Source organism: Sphaerulina musiva (genome assembly GCF_000320565.1).
Source record: "Sphaerulina musiva SO2202 unplaced genomic scaffold SEPMUscaffold_2, whole genome shotgun sequence".
Classification (NCBI taxonomy): Eukaryota; Fungi; Ascomycota; class Dothideomycetes; order Mycosphaerellales; family Mycosphaerellaceae; genus Sphaerulina; species Sphaerulina musiva.
The window spans coordinates 2,603,716-2,624,609 of record NW_016017384.1 but is presented as its reverse complement, the minus strand read 5'-3'; the positions used below and the strand labels follow the sequence as shown (position 1 = coordinate 2,624,609).

The following is a 20,894-nucleotide window of genomic DNA, read 5'->3' as shown; positions in this document are numbered from 1 at the left end:
GCAGGGTTCAATTTGTCTGCTTACTGCTAGTGTAGCCCTGAGCGCCTTTTATTCGCGTCTGTCCTGCCTCGTTTCTGTTGCGCTAGTACATTGTTGTACCACTGCCGGCTTGTGTGTTTACCGTGATCTTCTCGAAGTCCAGGATCGATGCTTTGCGGGCTCTATCCGGAGCATCATTATTTAGATGCAGAGGGGCGTGACCCAAATCCGTGAATATCCGATCTATATATTATTCTGTTGTCTCGTTCGGGTGGCTGCTTGCTCGATCAATACCTTAGTACATGTCCTGGCTACAGTTTGGGCGGCTTTGTACGCGTTTCACAATAGAAAGAGAGAGGGAAACAGAGATACCCATAACACTTACAGTTGTCTGCTATCTGAGCAGACAACACTTACAGTTGTCAGCTATGTGAGCGGACAACACTTACAGTTGTCTGCTATGTGAGCAGACGTTTGCGTACACATTGATGCACTTCAATCACTCGGAGTCCTCAGACTCCGGCTGCTGCTGATTGACCAGCTCCTTCCAGTCACGTGCCATCTGGGCGATGCCCTCTGGTGATTGGCCAGCATTGACAACCTCCAACGGCAACTTGTAAGCACTGTACTGGCCTGAGGCCCACAAATTGGCCTCAGGGTCGCCAGGCTTGACGAGACGTAGCTCTGGGAGGTACGGATCATCCATCTCCTCCACATCCTCGTGCTCCGCCGCCTCCTTCTCCTTCTCTGCTGCCTCCTGTGAAGCCAGTATTGGCACCATTTCTTCCCGCTTAGCAGGATCGATGGTCATTCTTAGGAAAGCACCATCTGGGACCTCTGGCTCATCGAGCGGCTCGTCCATCGCGTGCAGCTCTGTCCAGCTGTACAGAAGCGGATCGGTTCTCGGAGCCCACGGGTTGATGTCGACGAGCCAGACCTGAGTGTATGGGTTCGGAACGTAGACATCAAACACAAAGTTGTCATCTTCAAAGGTGCTGAGGCGAGTCTCAAAGAACACCTTGATCATGGACTGGAGCTTGTCTCGCATATTATGCAAGAACGGAAAGAGGCCCTTCTCACGCTGGGAGATGCACAACAGCTTCTTGTTGCGAACGAAGCAACGAAACTCGACCGACGGGTTCCATCCCATAACAGCCTTGCGCAGGACCAGGACATATGGAATGTCAGTCTTGCTGAGCGGGCTGTCGGGATTCGCGTCGACACAGCCGTCGAAAGCGTTGTCCAAGTCGTGTGAGACAAAGTCGGAACTCTTGAGCAGGAGACAGATTTCGCGTGGGAAGCGACAGATCATTGTGTTTGCGTTCATGTTAGCCGCATCTTTGGGAGCCGACCAGTTCAGCTTTGGGAGGACCGCACCGTCCAATTCAGAGATGGTGGCTTTGATGGTCTGGTGAAGCTCACGCCAATCTTTGGAAACGTCTTTTTCTTCGTCATAATCGGCGTCGTCGTCATCGGGGAGGATGATGGAATCTGCGTGAAGGTAGTTCATGAAGGCTTGAGTGAGGGGAATGATTCTGGTCTTCGGGGTTACGTTGCGAAACTTCGGGTACCAAGAACCAACGGAGCAGTGGAGGATGTGCTGCTTGGTGACGGGCGGGAAGGGCAGGGGGTTTGGCGTGCTGCTGCCGCTGTCGCCGTCGTCGCTGTCGTTGGCGGGGTTGTCCATGATATGCGGCATGGCTTGCTTCTTGACTTGGTCTGTGTTGGACGTTGTTCTGGATGTCAGCGCGAAGAGATGCGCTGTGGTTGTTGTTGTTGTTGGTAGGAGGTAAAGTGAGAGCGAAGTGGAATTTTGTTTGTTGTGATCACGACATACTAGCATGACTCGCAGCAGTGGCGCGTCAGGGCTTTCGGCCCCACTTGTAGGGCTGCACCTCCACCGGCCGGCAGGTACAGTATCTTACCCTTACCCTGATCTCCATCCATCGTCCATCACATCCATGGCCGAGAAGTGGAATGCTCTAAACTCCGACACCAGCGCCACCGACACCTCTCTGCACTTCAGCATGTCTTCCAACGTCGGTCTCAGCACCCCACGGGGCTCAGGCACGTCCGGCTTCGTCCAGCGTAACTCAGCCAACCTCCGCCCACGCGACGATGTGAAGCCATATCCCACCGACATCGACTCCATCCGCCATCGCCAACGCCAGCCAGACAAGGAAATACTGGAGCACGAGCAGAAGCGCGAGATTGAAGTCAAGGTCTTCCAGCTACGGGACAAGCTGGAAGACGAAGGGTAAGCGCTGCCTCGGAGTCTGCGGCGAAAGTGTGACTGACACTTGTCAGTGTCGATGAGGACGAGATTGATGACCAGTGCGATGCTCTGCGAAAGAAGCTAGGAAAGGAGCAGAATGGTCGTGGACCGAATGCAAAGGGCCTCAAGTCGCACCAGGTCCATGAGCTCGCGCGTGCAAAGATTGACGAGAGTGAGAAGCTGCGCAAGGCGCTCGGCATTGGCAAAGACTACGAAGAAGGCAGCCACTGGCGCAAGCAAGAGGAGAAAAAGCTCGAGTACCAGCGTGAGCATGGCGGAGGGGAAATTGGCCGTGATCGAGATTGAAGACTCCAGCCATCACTCTGACATCTGCTCGTGCCGACTTCAGAGCACGGTGGGTGGAGCGCAATACTGACCTTCCCGAGACGGCGTGCTCTAGCAATATGGCAGACTTCATTCCCAGGCGACCACTTCATCGAACGACACGACAGATAGCTGTAGCATCTTCTCGGGCAGTCCTACTGCCACCGCAGCTGTTGAACACGCGACAGACTTTGGCGTCAGAGCAATTCGCACGTTCAGCGCCAGAAGCAGATGCATACTTTTTCCAAGTCGGCCACAAAAGGAGGCAACTCCCTGAGAACTTCAAGGGTTCAAGGATGAATTCCTCGCACTGCTGCAATGCTGTGAGGACCATGAGACACCACAAGGCGGCAAGCTGGGCTCAGCGGCCGAAGCCATGAACTTGTCTTACCAAATGAGTGAAGTTGAAATGATGAAGCTTGGCAAAAGCCTAGCATCCGCATCCTAGACGGGAACGAGCGCTGTTTGAAGCAATAGTACCTAACTTCATGATTTGCATCGCTCATATCAGCAGACGCATCGTACCGGCTTCCCGGTCACTCAGAAAGGCTGTCAAGACGCGCTAGCACGGTGCAAGTTTGGATCTATTGGATTTGCTTGAACCGTGATTGATGGACAGGCAGATGAAGGCGAAGAAGACAGTGAATGCAGTAGACACAAACTAGATCGGCTGAGAGCCTTGCACGTGTTTGCCACCGATTTCGTGAGCAAAGGCTCTTCGTTCATGCATCTAGGTATTTAAAATATATCTTGTCTATCCAGTCCAAACGTAGCGTCCTGTTGTACCAATTGTTACCCGCCCTGTCCTGTCGCTCATCTAGTAATCTCACAATACTTTCTCACAACCGCTACAAGCTTCGCTCGCTTCGACTTGGAATCGAAAACTTGGGCATGATCTTGATCTTCGTTCCAAATGACTTCAAGCCCCTCGCCTTTCCACTCTTTGAACTTCCAGTCCTCTTCAAAGGTTCCATATTTGGCAGGTTTACCGCCTACAAGATATCGTCCGACCGCTTCCGTGTCCACGATCAAGTCGCGGCCTGCTAAGCTGACTGTGACCCTCAGTCCGGTAGTCTTCATCAGGGGAAGCAGATCGTCTAGCCAGAGCACGTTCTCTGACCAGAAGAAGCGTCGGCCCAGGGTATGTGCTACTCCAGGATCTTGTGAAGCAAAGTACCAGAGTTGCCACTCGTTGGCGTGTGTTGGCTTTCGGACGGTGAAGTTGTAAGCCACGTCTGGGTTGTGTAGGAGGAAGCAGACTGGGTCGATGAGCAGGACCGAAGCAATCTTCGGCTGCAGGACTTGATCGTGCAAGACATGAGTAGCGATGACGGTACCGTAAGAATGTCCTATCAAGACGCAATTGTCCCACCCATGTCGCTCCAGGATCGTGTTGATTTCTTTGCACATCTCCTCTTTGCTCAAGGCCGAGTGGGTCAGGCGGAAAGAGACGGGCATGATCTCTAACGCAAGAATGCCGACGTGACCATCGGCTGGATCGTGGTGCCCATCCTCAATATGCTGGATCAGGTCATCGAGAAAGTTAACATAGGGATACAAGCCAATCCCGATTCCGTGAATGAACACCACAGGCAAGCGGTTCTTGGCAGTGTGAGGTCGATGCCAGTAGGTGAGATGTCGTGCGGGCGTGGTGTGGCGCGCGGTCAGAGCCACAGGTCGAAACGGAAAGAGGCCCAAGAAGCTCTTCACAGGCAAGCGGTGATGATGATAGCCATCGCGGCAGAGACGGACAAAGGTCAGGAAGTCCACGAATCCTACGCAAAAGTACCAGGTGAGACTCCTGTACCCGTGTAACTCGATCTTGTCGAGAGTCAGGCGGACCGGGTTTGCCTTGCCGTAGCCGTGTGCGAACGTCTTTCCCAGCAATTGCTCAAAGCGCGTGGTGTACTCTTCCAGCTCGTCTTCCGCGCCTTTCACGTGCAGCCTCCCCTCGAAGAACGCCCATGCCAGCCAATCTTTGATCGCCTCGCGCCCAATGTCGTCGCTCTTGGCGCATCTGCACCACCAGCTGAGATGTCTTTCGAGCTCTGTCGCACTGACATCTTTCGTGATGCGTTCAAAGAGTTGATGCCGGTCTGGCTCTGACAGTATCGGGGGATGGTCTGCTTTGTTCTGTACAATCCGGTACAGCGGCAATTGCACCACTAGCCAGAAGGACGTCTCTACGGCGAAGTAGATTCGCAGTGGCAGTGGGATTGCCGGGAATGCCCAGTCATTGCCCAGGAATGGAACGAGGAGGGAGTAGACGGTGCATACGACACTCAGGGGAGCGATGGCTCCCAGTCCCACGATGCAGATGCGAATGAAGACATACTCTGCGGGTGAGGAATTAATCATCGTGGAGGGCGGAGGCGACTCGGGGTAAGGGAAGGCGACGGTGAAGATGAGGGTGAAGGAGAAGGTGAAGAGAGGACATGATTGTCTGCCGGATAGTCAGAGGCGAAGGCAGCGGTCATGGTGGATTCCTCATGTGAAAGTCGACAAGGAAGCCAGATTCAACTGCAGAAAGAGATGCGCTTGTGGGACGCGTCGTTCTCGTTCCGCTTCCCTTCGGACGTCACTCCTGGCTCTCCTGCAGCAGCAGCAGCAGCAGCAGCAGCAGCAGCAGCAGCAGCAGCAGCAGCAGGTGAATACATTATTCATGTACCCACCACATTCGATAACAAGATGACATACTATGTGTCCCGGACTGACGATACTGTGACACTAAGCCCCTAGGGAAGGAGACTCTTGTTCGTCGAATAACTGTGATGTCCTACCTCCTATGTCCTGGGTCGCGCAGGGTAAAGCTTATCTGCTTGACGCTACGCGACATACCTACCTCCTACATTCGGTCCCGCTCAACCCAACCAATTCAACAAGCTATCGAGTGTCAAGCATAGAGGCAACGTCGAAAAGCAGTATAAGGAGCTGACAGAAAGCATGAGAACAACTTGAACAAACAATTATCGAGATGAATAGCGAATGGTTGCTTGCTTCAATGGTACCTGATAATGATGGTGCTGCTAGGCCGCTCGTGCAATACGCATGCGTTTGCCTCCCAACAGATAATGATTGTGCATACCATCGTATCCATCTCACAGCTGTTCAGCCTCATCTAAGCCCACCACTTGTTTTCGCAATATGCCCCTCCTCCAGCTACACTCGCTCCATTGGATGGATCCCTGAGAGTGGCACAATCTACTTACGTCCACCTCTCTTCTTGGTCTGCTTGACAGCAAAGCCGCTGAGGTCGTCCTTTGGTGTTTCCTTGCCGGTAGTCTTCTTGGCGACTTCACTCCAGCCACTCGCGCCATTCGCGGGACTAGCGCTCTTGGGCACAGCAGTATCGACGAGACCCTTGTCAGCGAGACGCTTGCGACGGATGAACTCCTCGGCGAAGTGGCGAGAATCGATCGTAGAGGACACTGCGTGAACAGCTTCGGTGATGATATCATTGTCGGGAGGAAGACTCATGAGGCTGGAGACGAACTCCTCCACTATGATCGGGTTAGCATACTTCTAGAAGGGCAACGAGAAGCGGAGGAACAACTTACCACTGATGCCCTTGGCTAGGTCAGGACGAAGGTCGTTGATGGCCCACTTCTTGAACTCATCTTGAGCGTTGACAGCAGCTGCTCCCGCCGTTGTGCTTCTGGCAGGTTGCCTCCTCGACGCTACGACTGCGGGCAGCACGGTAGGTACAGTACTGGAGCTGGCAGTACGTACACTGGGGATAACGGGCGCTGGAGTCTTGACTTTGCCACTAGCACCGACGGTAGTCCAGGCACTGCTGCCAGTGCTGATTTGCGGCAGCTGGGCGTTGACCTTACTGGCGAGGTTCGCGTAGCTCTTGCCACCAGCTGGCGCAGAGACAACGGACATGGCGTTAGCCAAAGCAGCTTGTTGCTGTGCTTGGGCAGCATTCCTGCGCTTGCGTGACTCCTCTTCCTTCTGAATCTGCGCGAGTGTCTTGGAAGCTGATGAACCACTTGGCTTCTGAGCAGTCTTGGCCCAGGCCGCGGGAGCTCCGCCAGTAGGCGTAGCAGGGGATGGAGCGCCCCATGTAGCTGACATTGGGATCCCAGGAGCAGGGGCAACGACTTGTGCCTGTGCCTCCATCTCCTTCTGGAAAGCGGCACGACGAGCAGCGATGGCAAGGGCCTCCGCCTGTTCAGCCTGCTTGGCTTCTGCTTCTTGGATCTCACGCAAGGAGGGACCTTTGGGTGCTTCGGCTGGTTCTTTGGCCCACGGTGCGACGGTGGCGCTAGGAGTATCAACAGAGGGCGATTGAGAGGGACCACGCGACTCGCTCTGCAACTGATCTGCCACACTCTGCCGACCAGCACGTTGCGCAGCTGGGGCTGGAAGTGGAGACTGCGAAGGCGCAGGAGGGAACGGCTGCGGCAGACCAGGCTGCTGTGGAGCAGGAGATTGTTTGGCTGAAGCGGCCTTCTGCACCTGCTCCGTGAGAGACAGAGGCTCCTGAGGCTGATGGTGTGATGCGCGTGCTTGCGCTATTGGTGAGCCAACACTGCTCTCTGTGGCGGCGGACTCGTCAACGGCCTGGACGTGCTGTGCTGTTGCCTGAGCACGAGCTTGTTTTGCCGACTGCTGCAGAGCTTGACCTTGAAGCTGCTGGAATTGCTCCAGACGTGCCTGTGTTGCTTGAGCTTGCTCATTCTCGTTTGCGTCTTGTTTGCCATCGCGCTCGGCCTGTTCTTGTTGTAGTCTCGCGCGGTCTTCGTACATCTGCTGGATCTTGCCCTCATGCTGCTCTGGTGGTTGCTGCTGGCCGGCGAACGGCTGTCCTGGTGCACCAAACTGACCAGGTTGTTGGCGGTTCTCTGTCATACTCAGGCGATCCATAATGCCTGGGATTTCTTCCTCGCGAATGTGGCCCAGCGAAGGCGCGCCCACTGCGCCGAGTGCACTGCCTGCCGGTCGATGGAACGTGTTGTCGAAGAAACCTTGGGCGCTGGGAGCGCCTGTTGTTGGGCCCTGACTAGGGCTTTGTTGGTAGTTTGGCGGACTTTGAATGCTCCCGAAGCTTGGTTGCGATTGCAGACTGTGCGCACTGCTGTGATGATGAAGCTGACTAGGAAGGCCCATGCCACCGTGAGGTCCTCCAAGCTGCATGCGTTGCTGAATTTGGGCTTGCGCAAGGTGCTCTTTCTGTCGAGCCATCAGATACTGCTCTTCTTGTTTCCTACGCTCGAGCGCGTTCTGTTGCTCGGCCGTTAAAGTCGTGCCAAAGCTAGGGAAGCTCGATGCGAAAGGAGGCTGGGCATTTCCCGGCGCAGCACTACCACCACCGACGCCAGCAGCACCTCCAATTGCGCCAGCCCATGCATTTGGCCCCGTCTGAGTGGCCGATCCATGTGGAATTCCTATTTGCGGCACAAGGAATGGCTCACGAGAGTTGCCAATGCGCCTGATAAGCTGAGCCAGCGGTTCGTAGTCCTGATCCTCGTACTTCTTGACCAAGAGTTCAGGAGAGAAGAAGCCTGCCTTGTACCAATCATGCATCTCCAAGCCCGACCACGGTCCCTGCGTTTGACCTTGAGGGTCCCGATAGATCCATCGCATGCGATCAGGCATGACCATTGTGCGCTGCTGTGGTGCTGGAGGCTGGTTCGAAGCCGAGCTGCCTAGGGGCTGGTTGAGGGCTTGTTGCTGAGACTGTTCGTGCAAATGTTGTTGGCTCTGTTGATGGTGAAGATCGGCCGAATCGTGTTGGAGTTTGCCAGTCTGATTGTCGTTAAAGCCTTGGTTTGCAAACGGGCTTTCAGCTGACCTGCTCAAATCACCCATTCCACCAAATGGCTGAACCGGCCGGTCGTGGCTACCCTCGCGATCATGATGACCTTCACTGTGGCGCAACTGATCTTGCATTTGGGATGGGAACATGCTAGCCATTCGACTGCCGCCATACGGCACGCCCTGCGGGCCAAACCCGCCCAGTCCTGCCAGCCCAGACGATTGCATATCGGCCAGTGGATTGGAGAAGATGCCTCCCCCAAACGCGTTTGTCAGGCCGGACGTCTGCCTTCCAGGAGTACCTAATCCCCCTTGCGAGACTGGCCAAGCCGAAGCGCCGGGAAGAGTCCCCAGCTGACCGAGTCCACTCAAACCACCAGAGAAGACACGCTGCGGACCAACGCTGGATGTCTGGCTCCTGTCGCTTGCTGGACCTTGGCCATGTGTTCGTCCCAGGTTCGGCAATCCCGCAAGTCCGCCCAAACCGCCAAGCTGCTGTTGCGCTGAGTCGTTGCCGAACTGGCCGAGCCCAGGGAGGTGACTGTTGAGAACATCACTGTTCTCATGTCCGTTCGACTCGCCCATGCGATCACCTCCGTGCTGGTCAGGGGACTTGTACGGATTAGTATCGGTCGGGCTCATCGGTTCGTGGCCACCGGCGTGTTGCAATCCTATGCGCTGGTGCGCTGGTGTCTGCTGGAATCCTTCGCGCGCAGCATAGCCCGGGCCAAAACCGTGCGTGTTGTCAGAAGTCATTCCAAACGCTCCGAAACCGATATCTCCTTGGGCGCCCTGGCGACTGGGCGTGCCAAAGCTCTGGTATCCTTGCCTGGGGTGAGGAGGACTCGCGTCTTCGTCTGCAGCTAGCGCAGCACTTCCAGTGGGCAGGTTCTCTTCAGCTTCGTCCAGAGAGTCGTTTCCGTGCTCGGTACGTTCTTGTGCACGCCATGCGTCGTTCTCATTCACCCGGGCCAGTCCAGATATGCTAGGTTTAGCTTCAAGGGTCCTCCCGCCGCCGTCCTCACCACTGTCCTTGCCCAGAACACTCTTGAATCGGCTTTCAGACCTTCCGCCAGCCAAACCTACGCCTGCCTTAGTGCCAGACGCAGCTTGCTGCGCGGCATTACTGCCCATTCCAAAGCTCCCAAAGGAGCCCATGGGAGCGAAGCCTGCACTTTGAGGCCCTGGGCCGGTAGACCAAGGGGAAGACGGGGGAGCAAATCCAGCAGAAAGAGGTCCAGTGGGGTTACGTCTCACAGTGCCGTATGGCGAAGACACGCCTTTCTCATCGCCATCCTTGTCATCAACTTTCATGAGATTCTGTTCAGTTCTGCGCCGTAGAAGCGCCGCGGGCGGCGAAGGAGCCCGTTGATCGACATGACCTCCTGGAGACGAGACACCTTGAGGGAATGGATATGACTCACTTGCCTCCCGGCGTCGTCCACCACCTCGAGCCACGCTCGGTGAAGGGAGCCCAAACGCGCCGGGAGTAGTGACACCGTTAGAGATGCTGATTTTTCGTCCTTGGCCACCATTGACCTGCTGGCCATCTTTGTTAGCAGGCTTGATGGGGGTATTCACAGAGGTGGCGAAGAGCTAGAGTTCTGTTAGCGAACCTTCCTCGGGTGTACTCTTCTCGCCTTGACCCACCTCGCGCTCGTCATCATCCATGTCTGAAAGTCCAAGCGGTTCTCCAGTGCCCTCTCTGTCCCAGGCCATTTCAGGGCCAGGCGGCGCATCGCGAAGGCTATCGTTTCTGCCCCACGATGCAGAAGAGCCATTGGGGATATCGGGCTGCCAGCCACCCACCAGATGCGCAGACAGTCCGTCACTGAGTCCACCCTCCTTGCTCTGCTGCTGCTCAAAGATCGCGTACATGTCTTCCTTGGTGTATCTCTTACTGTCTCCCGAGCCATTGGTGCGGAAGGGAGGAACATAGCGAGGAGGTTGCGCGATGGAGCCGGGAGGCTGTGTTGTGGAAGGGAGGCCATTGGTCGCACCTGAAGGTCGCCGGAAGGTCTGCGTCGCGCCGTTCGTTCGGTGTAATCTGTACGCACAGGTCGATATCAGCTTAGAATCCATCTTGTATCGTGCTTGCGCACGCTTTCTAGTCTCATCCACCCATTCTGGCGATCTGTCGCGTGGTGCGATCCGCTCCTGCAGCACTTCCGACGTGCATCACCACTTACCGTTCGCTCGCAGCGTCGCGTGTGGAGTGATTGCTGTTGAGGGTGCCATTGCCAGCGGCGGCTGATGCGAAAGAGGGCGGAGCCATTGGATGATGTTCCGAAGAGCAGATGCTGCACACGAGAGACGGGAGAGGGTGAGGGTGATAGTTTCGTGATCTTGCGAGATCGACGATTCGAGAGAAAAATGATCCTGGTATGAGCAGGACAGGCGGTTATACAGTTGGATGGCAGCTGCTGTCGTTGTTGGGGCTGAGTTCGATGGGTTCGCTTGCTGAAGACTGCAGTAGACGTGGTGAAGAGTGAAGAAGGTCGCGTGGTGATGATGAAGTGTCAATTATCAAATTCGACCATTCCGCTAGCGGTACACTAGAACTACCTTAGGTACACCCAGCAATTGGAGGCTGGAAGGCGACGGACACTCGGACAGTATCATCATCATCACCACCACCACCACCACCACCACCACCACCACCATCACCAACACCACCACGGCGACAGCGCAGTAAACAAACACACAGTGCCTGCATCTAACACCAACCAGCCCCTGTGCACGCGATGAATGCTGCGACGGGTGTATGTCCCCTACCTACACGTACATCTATTGCATTTTCATGCCAATACCTACCTACCTTACCTTACCGAGACACCGTAGACTACCAACCCCTTCCAGCTAGGTAAGGCACTACTAATTCTGCCCACGCGACACAATAATACATGCTCGCACATACCTACCTACTACATGCAGTTCTACAGTACCTAGGTAGACGTGTAGCTGTCGCGAGCAGTCAGCGTAAGGTACCTTGGAGGTACCTCCTTCAGAGAGCTGTTGCTCCTGCAGCTGCCACACGCCTCCGGGACAGAAAGACACCGATCGACTGCTCCCGTCGCACTGCCCCAGCTGCCACTGCTGCCCACAGTGGCACAGTGCAGTGTCAGCCTTCTCTCGTGCTTGGCTTATGCTTGGCTCTCTTTAGCGGGAACGGAACATCTCGTCGACACCTGAGGCACGGAAGCGTGCTTCGAGTTACACCTCTGTCCTCTGCTGCTGGTGTGTGGAAATCTGCAGTCACCCGGTGGTAACCTTGGAGTCGCATCTCTCTCCCTCCCTAAGGTATGTCACTGTTCGTACAACGCCGCTGGAAGCTGGCAGCGCACACTGTGACGACCAGTCAAGTGTCAGAAACAGGTCGTCGCCATTACCACCTCACCGAGGGCTAGGTACATATAAGTCCTCAGGCGAGCAAAACGATGTCGAGAGCGGGCTTTCGAAACATCCTCTATGCTGTGGTCTCGATTATGTCGACCAATAGAACAATAGAAGTCGAGCTCTTCGACTTTCACTCGGGATCAAGCACAATAAAGCTGAATTAGAGCAAGAGGCCTGTGGTACCCGTTCGACTGCAACTGTAGCTCATCCATATCCTGACCTTGGCAGACGTACTGTGCTGACTTTTCTACCAGGTAAGGTACTAACCTACCAACCTGTACCTAAGGTACCTAGGTATGTACACATATTTCCCCCACGCGCGTTACTGACAACGAGCACGCGCACAACGAGCCGCACTGCATTGTGACGGTGCGTGTTGCTTCATCTCGGTATACTCGTCACCCCATATGGTAGAACACGTTTGCGGCTCGAGCACATCTGAACCCGCAGCTGACCTGCGGCTGGCCGCTCCTCGCGCTCGGGATGTTCGACAGCGTTCATTCGTCGTCACCAGCTTGACGGATCCATGCCTTACAGAGTCTCACATTTGACTTGCATCTGTGTTATCAAGTTGAGTTTCACGCGAGTCCTTCGGTCTCCTGCAGAAGGTAAAGACTACCCGCCGCTTGCAGACTTGATGTTTGAATGTCACGGCAAGATTACTCACTATTCGACTGCTGTTATTAGTGTTATGGCCAGCCGCTGTTGCACCTGTCGATTTCCACCAAAAGCGAAAGAACTGTACGGCCGCGCAAACGATATCTGATCGACTCGATTGGGCAAGAACTTGACGTCACGTGCAGCACTCCGGCGACGCAACGAATCTCTCTAGACTGGATGTTTGCTATGCTGCTGTTGTACAACGCAGATGCTTTTCTAGGCTCGCGTTTGACATGTCAGCTCCCCCACGGAGACTATCGTACACGTGCGATCCGTTTTCAACACGACCAACGCATACGGGTCTAATGTCGTACTCGATCGACAATAAGTGTTTACAGTGTGATGAATCGATCTACTCTATTGCAATCTTCACACCATTGTTGATGCCACGAAGGGGACAAGCGTTAGATGACTGACAGGCATTCTTTTGGCTCCCGGCTAGACTCGCTGCTAGGTACGAACCTCACTCGGTATTCAAGGAGGTGCATGCGTGAGGGTTTTCTGGCTTGAGGCATCTCACCAGAAGAGCCGATTCTCGTGCCCAGTTGTGGGTCTGCAGAAACAACGAGGCACAACTTGTGCTTCGTGCGAGGGTGGGCGGGTTTGCACGATTGGTTGTCCTAGGAAGTGGTACTCCAGAAGCAAGCGGCGTCTCTCTTGACGACTGCACAATCGACCGTCTCCGCGTCATTTTGTGATATAAGTCTGGATATCCGGCTTCCATCACTTTCCAGCTGCACGTCTGTATCTGACACCCTTCCCAATTTCTTGTCTCATCACCCTACGACATTCATCTTCCGATATATACGATCTCGGATTGGTATCATGACTCATGGCATGAACACGCAAGATATCCACCCTCTCCTGGCGGCCGCCATGATGCAACAATGTGGCATGCCCACTTTAGGCCGCAGGAGTATGGGCTTCGGTAGGCTCGCCTCACATCATTCATCTCTGTCACTCGTACAAATGCTAATCCGCTCCGTTATCAAGGCGCCTCTCCCTTTGGTGCCGAAGGCCCGTATCCAGTGCACCAGATGAACTGGCTGGGAAGTGGTATGGGCCGTCATGGAAGTCAGCAGAGCCCTTTTGGTGCAGGCCAGTATCCCAATCCCAAACCTCCATTTCCACTCGGTCAATGGGCATTCCACAATCCCATGATGGGAGGTGGGTTCTCGGCGCCTGGGGGTGGAGGCATGAATGGGATGGACTGTAATAGTATGATGGGTATGGGCATGGGCGGCGGGATGTGGCCGGGCATGATGATGAGTGCTGGCCGAGGGGGCATGGGAGGCATCGGCAGCATGAACCCCTTGATGTTTGGTGTCAGCGGTGGCCTGAACGAATTCATGTCAGGTGGGCTTGGCATGAATGATGATGATGACGACGACGATGGAGTGTGGGACGCGGACGCCGATGAAGACGACCCATTTGCGGTGTACTACAGGGCTATGAAGAAGGGCAAGAGGAAGAGAGGTAAGCTCGGTACCTTGCTTGTCCCCAGCTGGGATGCATGTCTCGGCTCGGCGCCGAGTGCTTGTCACATCGGACTAGGTCGGCAGGTTCAGTGCTGACATGGGCTTTGCAGGTAATGCCATGAGCGGTATGAACATGAACACGGTATTCGGCATGCCGGGACTGGGAATGGGTATGGGCGGCATGGGCGGCATCGGTATGGGCGGCATGGGCGGTATGGGCGGTATGAGCGGTATGGGAATGGGAGGCATGGGTGGTATGGGAATGGGAGGCATGGGCGGTATGGGAATGGGAATGGGGTTCCCCATTGGGTGCATGACCTAACTATCTGGTTTTGTGAATACCAGACGTAGCAGTGTATAAGTGCTTCTCCAAAGGTGCTCGACAAACTAATCGACGAAATTACTTCCTACTCGTCAGTCAGGCAGTCAAGCAAGCACCCAAACCTATACTGTTATGCAAGCGTGTCTTTGCATTGACTAGCCACGAAGTAGATCCAACTACGAACATTTCCATCAGAACTGTAGAAGTGTGGTAGTTTCAGGTCTTGCAGTATCGGAGACAACGCTCTCACTTGATTGACGTATATATCATACACCCTGTGAACTACCTAACTTGGGGACGCAGTAGGAGGTACCTGATCGATAAATCCATTCAGGTCATCAAGAAAGCGTCGTCGTCGTCGTTCGATCCAACCCCGAAATTGCACAGTGAACGCCTCCTGAGTGCAGGGATCCTGCCGAGCCAATGAAGGTCGCCTCGCAAATTGAGCGAGTCCACGGACCAATTTGGAGCATCGCACTGTTCATGATTAACATACAGTTGTTCACAGATGGTGCTTTAAGAAGTCTCACGTGGGGACTCGAACTAGTTTTACGACGAACAGTTAAAACGCGCGCGAGCCGGCGCCTCAGGTACAGTGTCATGGATGTCATACGACCGGCTGGTTCGTGCGGGACCCTCCCCTCCCTTCACTTCGCGAGACACATCAGCTGATGCCCCTTACTGCGCAGGATTCAACGAGAAGAGATGCGCCGTTCGCGAGTATCTTGGCCTGTACAACAACATCATCACCATCGGAACATACAGCGGGCCAGCGCCAGTCACGCCCAGCGATGCCGTTCGCGCCCTCAAGCGCTGCGTGATTGAGCATCCCGCGCTGTCTACGAGCATTCGCTATGCCGAAACGGAGAAATTCCACCTGGTCAGACCGGCCACCGTCGACCTTAGTCAGCATCTCTACTTCTCGGAGAGCACCTCCGACAGCCCTGGACTGCGACAACATGTCCTCGAGCGCCTCCTTAACCAGCCTGTCACAGAATACGACAATCTGCCGCAATGGCGAGCCCACCTGATCCGCCTGGGTACCACCTTTCACCTGGCATTTGTCTCTTCGCACACCCTGACGGATGGCATGTCCGGATATGCCTTTCACCATGCTTTCCTCGGCGCATTGCGAGATCTGCCTGCGAGCGACATGGACGATGGCAACATCCTACCCATAGCAAGACATTGCACACCTCTGCCGGCTCTCGAGAAGGCCGGACACCTTAGTATATCCTGGTGCTTCCTCCTTCGTCCTGTGTTGGAAGAGTATCTGCCCAAACCCTTCACCAGAATGCTTGGCATCGAGACGGCAAGGCTCACGAATTCATGGTTCGGTGCCTCGACACGACCACGTCTCTCCGAAGATAGCGACATCCTCCCTACTGCAGTGCGAGTGGTCTCTGTTCCCGGGAGTGTCACGAAAACCGTGGTGGCGACATGTCGCTCGAGGAACGCGCGACTCACGGGCTTACTCAACTTCCTTGTGGCACGATGCCTTTCTCGCAGATTACACAAGCGAGGTCAGACGGCCCTCTCATTCCGGGCAACCACTCCTGTGAATCTGCGCCTAGCTCTGGGAGTCGGCGAAGGTAAGATGGCGAACTATGTCTCTGAAATCACCGAAACCATCTCGATCGATGCAGATTACCACTCCCACGGGTTGTCCGAGTTCAACTGGCAGGACATCAGCAGAATGACTTCTCGCCTGAACGCCGCATCGAAGACGCTTTTAGATCAGCCTGTCGGCCTTCTGCGCTATCTTTCCAACTTCCGGAAATGGACACTCAAGACCGCGAGTCATCCTTCCGATACATCCTTCGAGGTCAGCAACCTTGGTGTGTTTGATCGCGCCGACGCCAGCTCAGGTCCGTCTGAGTGGATCATGGAGCAGATGCTGTTCTCGCAATCCGCGAACGGCACTGGTCCGCCTCTCAACTTCAACATCGCGAGTGCGAAAGGCGGTGATCTGACTATTACAGTGACGTGGTGGCGAGGCATGCTAGGCGTCTTCGACGAAGAGGTCTTCGTTGAGGAAGTGTGTGACGCTCTCGCGGGCGATCTGATCATACTTGCTGCATAACGAGCCAAAGCCTACGCCGTCGACCGCACAAGAGCACAAAATACAGAATGGCAGCCGTCAATTTCTGGAGCATCGAAGCGGCGATGGGACATCAGCACTCTTTGGAAGACGGCTGGAAGATTTCGAGTACAAGCATACGAAAAACATCACGTGAATCAGAAAATACGAGGTAACGAGGATGACAGACTGGTCGAAACAAGGTTGGAGTAAGCTTTCACGCTTCTGAAGAATGGAGGCTAGATCGAAAGCTTACATTTGCACTGATGGAAATAGCGGCTGTGACGGAAACAGTCTGGGCCATTGGATCTGGTGTGACGTGGCATACAAAGTCTGTTTCAACATTCACCTAGAAGAGATTTTAGGGATTCACGATCACGTCTCCATCACCTGGGCCACCTCCCGTGACAGTTGTCAGAATGAACCAAGAACCAATCAAAAAGTCTCTCCTCATCGGGATCAACTACACGGGCAGCAAGCACGAATTGCGAGGATGCCATTCCGATGCCGAGAACATGGCCGAGTTTCTCAGATATCGTGGCTATGAGAAAGAGAATCAGGTCGTTCTTCGTGACGATCTAAGTGGTCCTGCATATCCATCACGCGACAACATGCTTCGTGCAATGAGCTGGCTGGTTTCGAAACCGGGCACCATGAACTTTCTCCATTACTCCGGACACGGTGGTCAAGAACGGGACGACAATCGTTCGACTGGTTACGACGATACCATCTGTCCCGTGGACTTTGAGAGGGCAGGACAAATCAACAGCGCTACTCTTCATCAGGTGCTAGTAAGTGCACTGCCGCCCAACAGCACACTATTCGTCGTCCTGGACTGCTGCCACAGCGGCTCGGCAGTCGAGCTCCCGTACGTCTACCGGACAGACGATGATGGAAAAATCTCCATCATGAACAACGTCAAAGCCGGACTGAACTTGGTGATGGAAGCAGACAACCTTCTCGAAGGACGGTACGGATTGAACAGCGTAGCCGCTGCGAAGCAAATGCTCGGAGATGCAAATAACTTCTTCCAAGGCTTCCGACATCAACACCACGGCCCCGCGGGGCTGGAATCCGATAATACCGGGAGAGATTGGAGTCGAGAGCAGAAATTCGTCACCATGTACAGCGGCTGTCGAGACGAGGAGACGAGCGCCGATGCGTATATTGCGGGTCGCAACTGTGGCGCCATGACCTGGGCTTTCCTGGAGACTATGAAGCACAATCGTGATCCGACGTATATCCAAACTTTGCAGGCCACTCGAGCGAATTTGAGAGGCAGTCAGTATAAGCAGGTGCCTCAACTCTCAGTGGGTGTGCAGATGGATTTGGATCAGCCTCTGAGGCTTTGAGAAGTTGGACTCGTGGATGGATAGGTATATGTATGACAAGAGTAGAAGAAGACGACGTACGTTGGCTGGATGGAATCTTCTAGTTTGTTTCTCCCATTTCGAGGCTGATGTCGCTTTTCTTTCTCATCCATCCACCGGCGCTGATTGCTTTTGAACGCTGTGTGTATGCAGTGGTCTGTGGTCGGTTGCTATCGCGATGCGGGCGGGCAGAGCCGTGTGATTCTTACCTGGGACGCCAACTTTGTTGTGAGGTGAAGCTCAGTCTCACCACGCGGTCGCAGCTTCCTTCACTTTGTCAACATTCAGCACAGCACTTTTTCGCGCTACACTGAACCGTCTCTCCACGCCGCCGCCGCTTCCAGCGCTTTGTCGACATTCAGCAGAGCGCCTTTTTGCACCAAGGTGAATCGTTTGATGGGGCCACGAACCTTCTCATCAGCTGAAGTTCAGGGCTAATCTCTCTACACAGCTGCAGCTGCCGTTACTCCATCCGAACTCCGCACATCAGGAGCAGCAATGCCAGACAAGACGGCCAGAGGGACGGTCCTTATCGCCAAGGACGGGCGGTTGTGTGTTCTGCGAGATTCGGAGGATGATGGCTTGGTTTTCTTCCAGCCCACGCCGAGACCGGGTCTCGTGCCTTTAGTGGACTACAATGGCGTGAATCGCGGCACGAAGGTTCCAGGCCAAACTTACGACGACTTGGAACTTCTCGAAGGCAACGCCCAGATGATTGGACAGGCATTCTGGAAATGGAGCAACAATATAGGACAGCCCGAGCGACGCGCACGTCGAGGCCTGATCATGGATGTTCTGGCCATGACATTTGAACGACACTACGGGAATCTCAAGCCGTCTCCAAAGTTCCAATTCTACGCGGCAGAACTCACAAACTCGAATGGAAGAGCAATAGAAGTTGGAGGCAAAGACTGCCAGTATCCTTACCGGCCACCTGAACACCGATTACTACATGTCGGCGACGAGTTATTCAAGCTTGCGGTAGAACAGTACAAATCCTTCGAGCAGGTTTACTCAGGTCTTCCAACGCATCCGACGGCTAAAGCGATAGAAGAGATGAATCGTGAAAGGCAGAGACTAGAAACGACGAAACCTGCTGCAAAAGTTGCTGCGGTCTCTGCCAAGCAAGCACTTTTCAACCCCTCGAACGAGGAAGATCAGGACGACGAGGAGACCTTGCCCGCTTCCAAGTTGGAGGAAGAAGCGCAACCAGAAGCGCAAGCCTGCACACCAGCTCAACGAGAAGGCGCCGGAGTAGCCAAGATAGCCACCACACCAGTTGGAGCTGCCTCCTCGGTGGTACGTTCGGCAGAGGGGAAGGAGGATGAGGACATGGATGCGGAAGACATCAATCTCGAAATGCGCCAGGTGGAGTTGGAACAGCGAAAAATTCGACTTCACCAGATGCGCAGAGCGTTGGAGAAGAAGAAGAGGCGTCGCAAGGAAGGCTAGGAAGGGTAGAATTGTCGAATTTGGGATTGTTATCATCGCTGTTACAATCACGAATCGTCTACTTCGCGCGAGACTCGATGGGATTCATACCTAGGTAGGTAGGTGACATTGGCCTTAGATAATTACAAGCAGTTTTGTATCCTAATCGACTCGACCCCAAGTGTCAATAATGAGAGAGAGAGCAAAGATAGCTAGCCAACTCGACGATGGGGCTGAATCGGAAAAAAAGGAAAAGCAACTTCATTCATCTTGCATCCTCGGTAGACGTGAGATTCTCATTGTAGGGAGAATTACGCATATGCTTGATGGGATGCTGGGCCCGCGCGGAGAACGGAAGACGATAGATAGTAAGGGAAAACAAAAAACAAATGGAAAAATGGAGGCCTGAAAAAAAAGGGCAACAGTCTGTGGGTCACATTGCTGCTGTGCTATAATCCTTCCGGTGCTGTTTTTCCCACCAGCATGTGCATCTCTCCATCCATGCAGGTTGGAGTAAGTAGGTGGGTGTATCGTCCGAACGCCTCGCTAAACAGAAAAAAAAAGGATTGTTCATCACTCACTCACTCGTGCTGTGCCTTGCGCCTTGCCTTGCCTTGCCCTAGGGTGCTTCATCTCAGCCACTTCAACACAAAGTACACAAATATGATGAAGATGACCACGCCTCCCCAGAAGATCCACTTATCCTGTTTGGCCCTTCGATTCACCATGCGAATGGTATCGCCAGAAATCCCCAACGTAGTTCCAATATCATAGAGTTTCCTTTGTGTTCCCTTGAGCATCTCTCTCTGATCACCCAAGTCTCCCAGAACAGCTCTTCCACGTTCCAAATACTCATCCAGAGTAGTATTGGCGGAGTTGAAAAATGAATTCTCCTTCAACGCGTGATGCTCGCGACTTTGATCGGCGCCGAGACCGTAGGGCGACTGATAGGAGCTGTAGCTATTGACACCTTGCGCTCCCGGGGTGAAATTGGGGTTAGAGGTGCGGAACAGAGGATTCACATTCTCTCCTAGCCCAGGTCCTTTCCCTGCTGCTGCTACGTTCTTGTCCGAGTAGGGATTTTCGGGTGTTTCGCTCCCTCCTCCTGCATAGCCTCGCCGTTGTCCAAATAATTCGCTGCGTTGCTCCACGTGTGCTTGTTGTTCTCGTTCCGCTTTTAGCTCGGCATATCTGCTTTTGAATTCGAGGAGATCTGCGCGGAAATTGGAGATGCGTTCGAGACCCTTTTCGCGCTTGTCGGGAATGAGTTCACTATCAAGTGATTTCTGATAGTCATCCAAGGTTCGTGTGAAGCTCGTCAATAGAGTGGTGATTTGGCCTTGAAGGGCGGCAGAGTTGGGCGAGGTGTTGGCGGCGAGGCTGTCAAGGGAGGAGCGTAGAGACTTGGACTGGCGGAGAGCGGAGTTGTAGAGCGCAGACATGGTGGTGACTGTATTATGGTTGCATGGTGAAGCTGGGTAGGTTGTGCCTCTTAACTGTAAGCAGGAACGTGGAATGTGTGATGAGTGAATGTTTGGATTTCTTCTTGGTGAGACGTGGCAGATTTTCGAATGTCGCCTATCTGATTCTGGCCTGAGGCAGAAAGTTCTGTGAACTTCACCACTATAAAACTACTCGAGCTGCCAGCACTTCTCAATCCTCATTCCCTGCGTTCCCCAGAAATGCGATGGAGCAAAGAAGGGCTACACGATGCGACCTATATGCGTTAATGTCGAAGACGAAGAGATCTCTCGCTGACGTTATGCAGCGAGCCTGCGTGCGCATAGACGCATATCAGAATGGCCGCGCAGGACATGGG

At 54.2% G+C, this 20,894-nt stretch overlaps 9 protein-coding genes across 9 annotated transcripts; 5 read left to right on the top strand and 4 right to left on the bottom strand.

Annotated features, from left to right (window-relative positions):
- Window positions 1-353: 353 nt before the first annotated feature.
- Window positions 354-1,708, bottom strand: SEPMUDRAFT_147591 (D123-domain-containing protein). Its single transcript, XM_016904399.1, has one exon. The coding sequence runs from the start codon at window positions 1,676-1,678 to the stop codon at window positions 479-481; it is 1,200 nt and encodes a 399-aa protein (XP_016763925.1). The 5' UTR covers window positions 1,679-1,708; the 3' UTR covers window positions 354-478.
- A 243-nt stretch (window positions 1,709-1,951) lies between these two features.
- SEPMUDRAFT_124013 (uncharacterized protein) lies at window positions 1,952-4,965 on the bottom strand. The gene is made up of 2 exons (XM_016901874.1): window positions 2,287-4,965; window positions 1,952-2,236 (listed from the first exon to the last, which is right to left on the bottom strand). The coding sequence occupies exon 1, from the start codon at window positions 4,934-4,936 to the stop codon at window positions 3,392-3,394; it is 1,545 nt and encodes a 514-aa protein (XP_016763924.1). The 5' UTR covers window positions 4,937-4,965; the 3' UTR covers window positions 1,952-2,236; window positions 2,287-3,391.
- Window positions 1,952-4,965, top strand: SEPMUDRAFT_154535 (cwf21-domain-containing protein). Its single transcript, XM_016907567.1, has 2 exons — window positions 1,952-2,236; window positions 2,287-4,965. The coding sequence occupies exons 1-2, from the start codon at window positions 2,007-2,009 to the stop codon at window positions 2,558-2,560; spliced, it is 504 nt and encodes a 167-aa protein (XP_016763923.1). The 5' UTR covers window positions 1,952-2,006; the 3' UTR covers window positions 2,561-4,965.
- Window positions 4,966-5,562: 597 nt separating this feature from the next.
- On the bottom strand, window positions 5,563-10,770 carry SEPMUDRAFT_147590 (uncharacterized protein). Its single transcript, XM_016904398.1, has 4 exons — window positions 10,528-10,770; window positions 9,989-10,385; window positions 6,136-9,934; window positions 5,563-6,078 (listed from the first exon to the last, which is right to left on the bottom strand). Exons 1-4 carry the CDS (start codon window positions 10,611-10,613, stop codon window positions 5,780-5,782), a joined length of 4,581 nt encoding a protein of 1,526 aa, XP_016763922.1. The 5' UTR covers window positions 10,614-10,770; the 3' UTR covers window positions 5,563-5,779.
- A 1,305-nt stretch (window positions 10,771-12,075) lies between these two features.
- Window positions 12,076-13,040, top strand: SEPMUDRAFT_161910 (uncharacterized protein). The gene is made up of 2 exons (XM_016907966.1): window positions 12,076-12,342; window positions 12,422-13,040. The coding sequence occupies exons 1-2, from the start codon at window positions 12,261-12,263 to the stop codon at window positions 12,523-12,525; spliced, it is 186 nt and encodes a 61-aa protein (XP_016763921.1). The 5' UTR covers window positions 12,076-12,260; the 3' UTR covers window positions 12,526-13,040.
- A 179-nt stretch (window positions 13,041-13,219) lies between these two features.
- On the top strand, window positions 13,220-16,431 carry SEPMUDRAFT_131415 (uncharacterized protein; the record flags this gene model as incomplete). The annotated part of the gene is made up of 5 exons (XM_016902418.1): window positions 13,220-13,322; window positions 13,388-13,870; window positions 13,983-14,150; window positions 14,884-16,232; window positions 16,288-16,431. 5 exons carry the CDS (start codon window positions 13,220-13,222, stop codon window positions 16,429-16,431), a joined length of 2,247 nt encoding a protein of 748 aa, XP_016763920.1.
- Window positions 16,432-16,693: 262 nt separating this feature from the next.
- On the top strand, window positions 16,694-17,626 carry SEPMUDRAFT_139469 (metacaspase; the record flags this gene model as incomplete). The annotated part of the gene is made up of 1 exon (XM_016902905.1): window positions 16,694-17,626. One exon carries the CDS (start codon window positions 16,694-16,696, stop codon window positions 17,624-17,626), a length of 933 nt encoding a protein of 310 aa, XP_016763919.1.
- A 516-nt stretch (window positions 17,627-18,142) lies between these two features.
- Window positions 18,143-19,096, top strand: SEPMUDRAFT_114871 (uncharacterized protein; the record flags this gene model as incomplete). Its single annotated transcript, XM_016901115.1, has 1 exon — window positions 18,143-19,096. The coding sequence occupies one exon, from the start codon at window positions 18,143-18,145 to the stop codon at window positions 19,094-19,096; it is 954 nt and encodes a 317-aa protein (XP_016763918.1).
- A 370-nt stretch (window positions 19,097-19,466) lies between these two features.
- On the bottom strand, window positions 19,467-20,573 carry SEPMUDRAFT_147588 (V-snare-domain-containing protein). The gene has a single exon (XM_016904397.1). It carries the CDS (start codon window positions 20,515-20,517, stop codon window positions 19,705-19,707), a length of 813 nt encoding a protein of 270 aa, XP_016763917.1. The 5' UTR covers window positions 20,518-20,573; the 3' UTR covers window positions 19,467-19,704.
- Window positions 20,574-20,894: the final 321 nt, after the last annotated feature.

Bases quoted from the DNA above. Each gene is read 5' to 3' on its own strand.
- SEPMUDRAFT_147590 (XM_016904398.1), bottom strand. From the start codon at position 10,613: ATGGCTCCGCCCTCTTTCGCATCAGCCGCCGCTGGCAATGGCACCCTC. The intron at 9,935-9,988 runs GTGGGTCAAGGC...ACAGAACTCTAG, and splicing joins TGGATGATGACGAGCGCGAG to CTCTTCGCCACCTCTGTGAA. The intron at 6,079-6,135 runs GTAAGTTGTTCC...ACCCGATCATAG, and splicing joins CCTAGCCAAGGGCATCAGTG to TGGAGGAGTTCGTCTCCAGC.
- SEPMUDRAFT_124013 (XM_016901874.1), bottom strand. From the start codon at position 4,936: ATGATTAATTCCTCACCCGCAGAGTATGTCTTCATTCGCATCTGCATC.
- SEPMUDRAFT_161910 (XM_016907966.1), top strand. From the start codon at position 12,261: ATGCCTTACAGAGTCTCACATTTGACTTGCATCTGTGTTATCAAGTTG. The intron at 12,343-12,421 runs GTAAAGACTACC...TGCTGTTATTAG, and splicing joins CCTTCGGTCTCCTGCAGAAG to TGTTATGGCCAGCCGCTGTT.
- SEPMUDRAFT_147591 (XM_016904399.1), bottom strand. From the start codon at position 1,678: ATGCCGCATATCATGGACAACCCCGCCAACGACAGCGACGACGGCGAC.
- SEPMUDRAFT_147588 (XM_016904397.1), bottom strand. From the start codon at position 20,517: ATGTCTGCGCTCTACAACTCCGCTCTCCGCCAGTCCAAGTCTCTACGC.
- SEPMUDRAFT_154535 (XM_016907567.1), top strand. From the start codon at position 2,007: ATGTCTTCCAACGTCGGTCTCAGCACCCCACGGGGCTCAGGCACGTCC. The intron at 2,237-2,286 runs GTAAGCGCTGCC...GACACTTGTCAG, and splicing joins GACAAGCTGGAAGACGAAGG to TGTCGATGAGGACGAGATTG.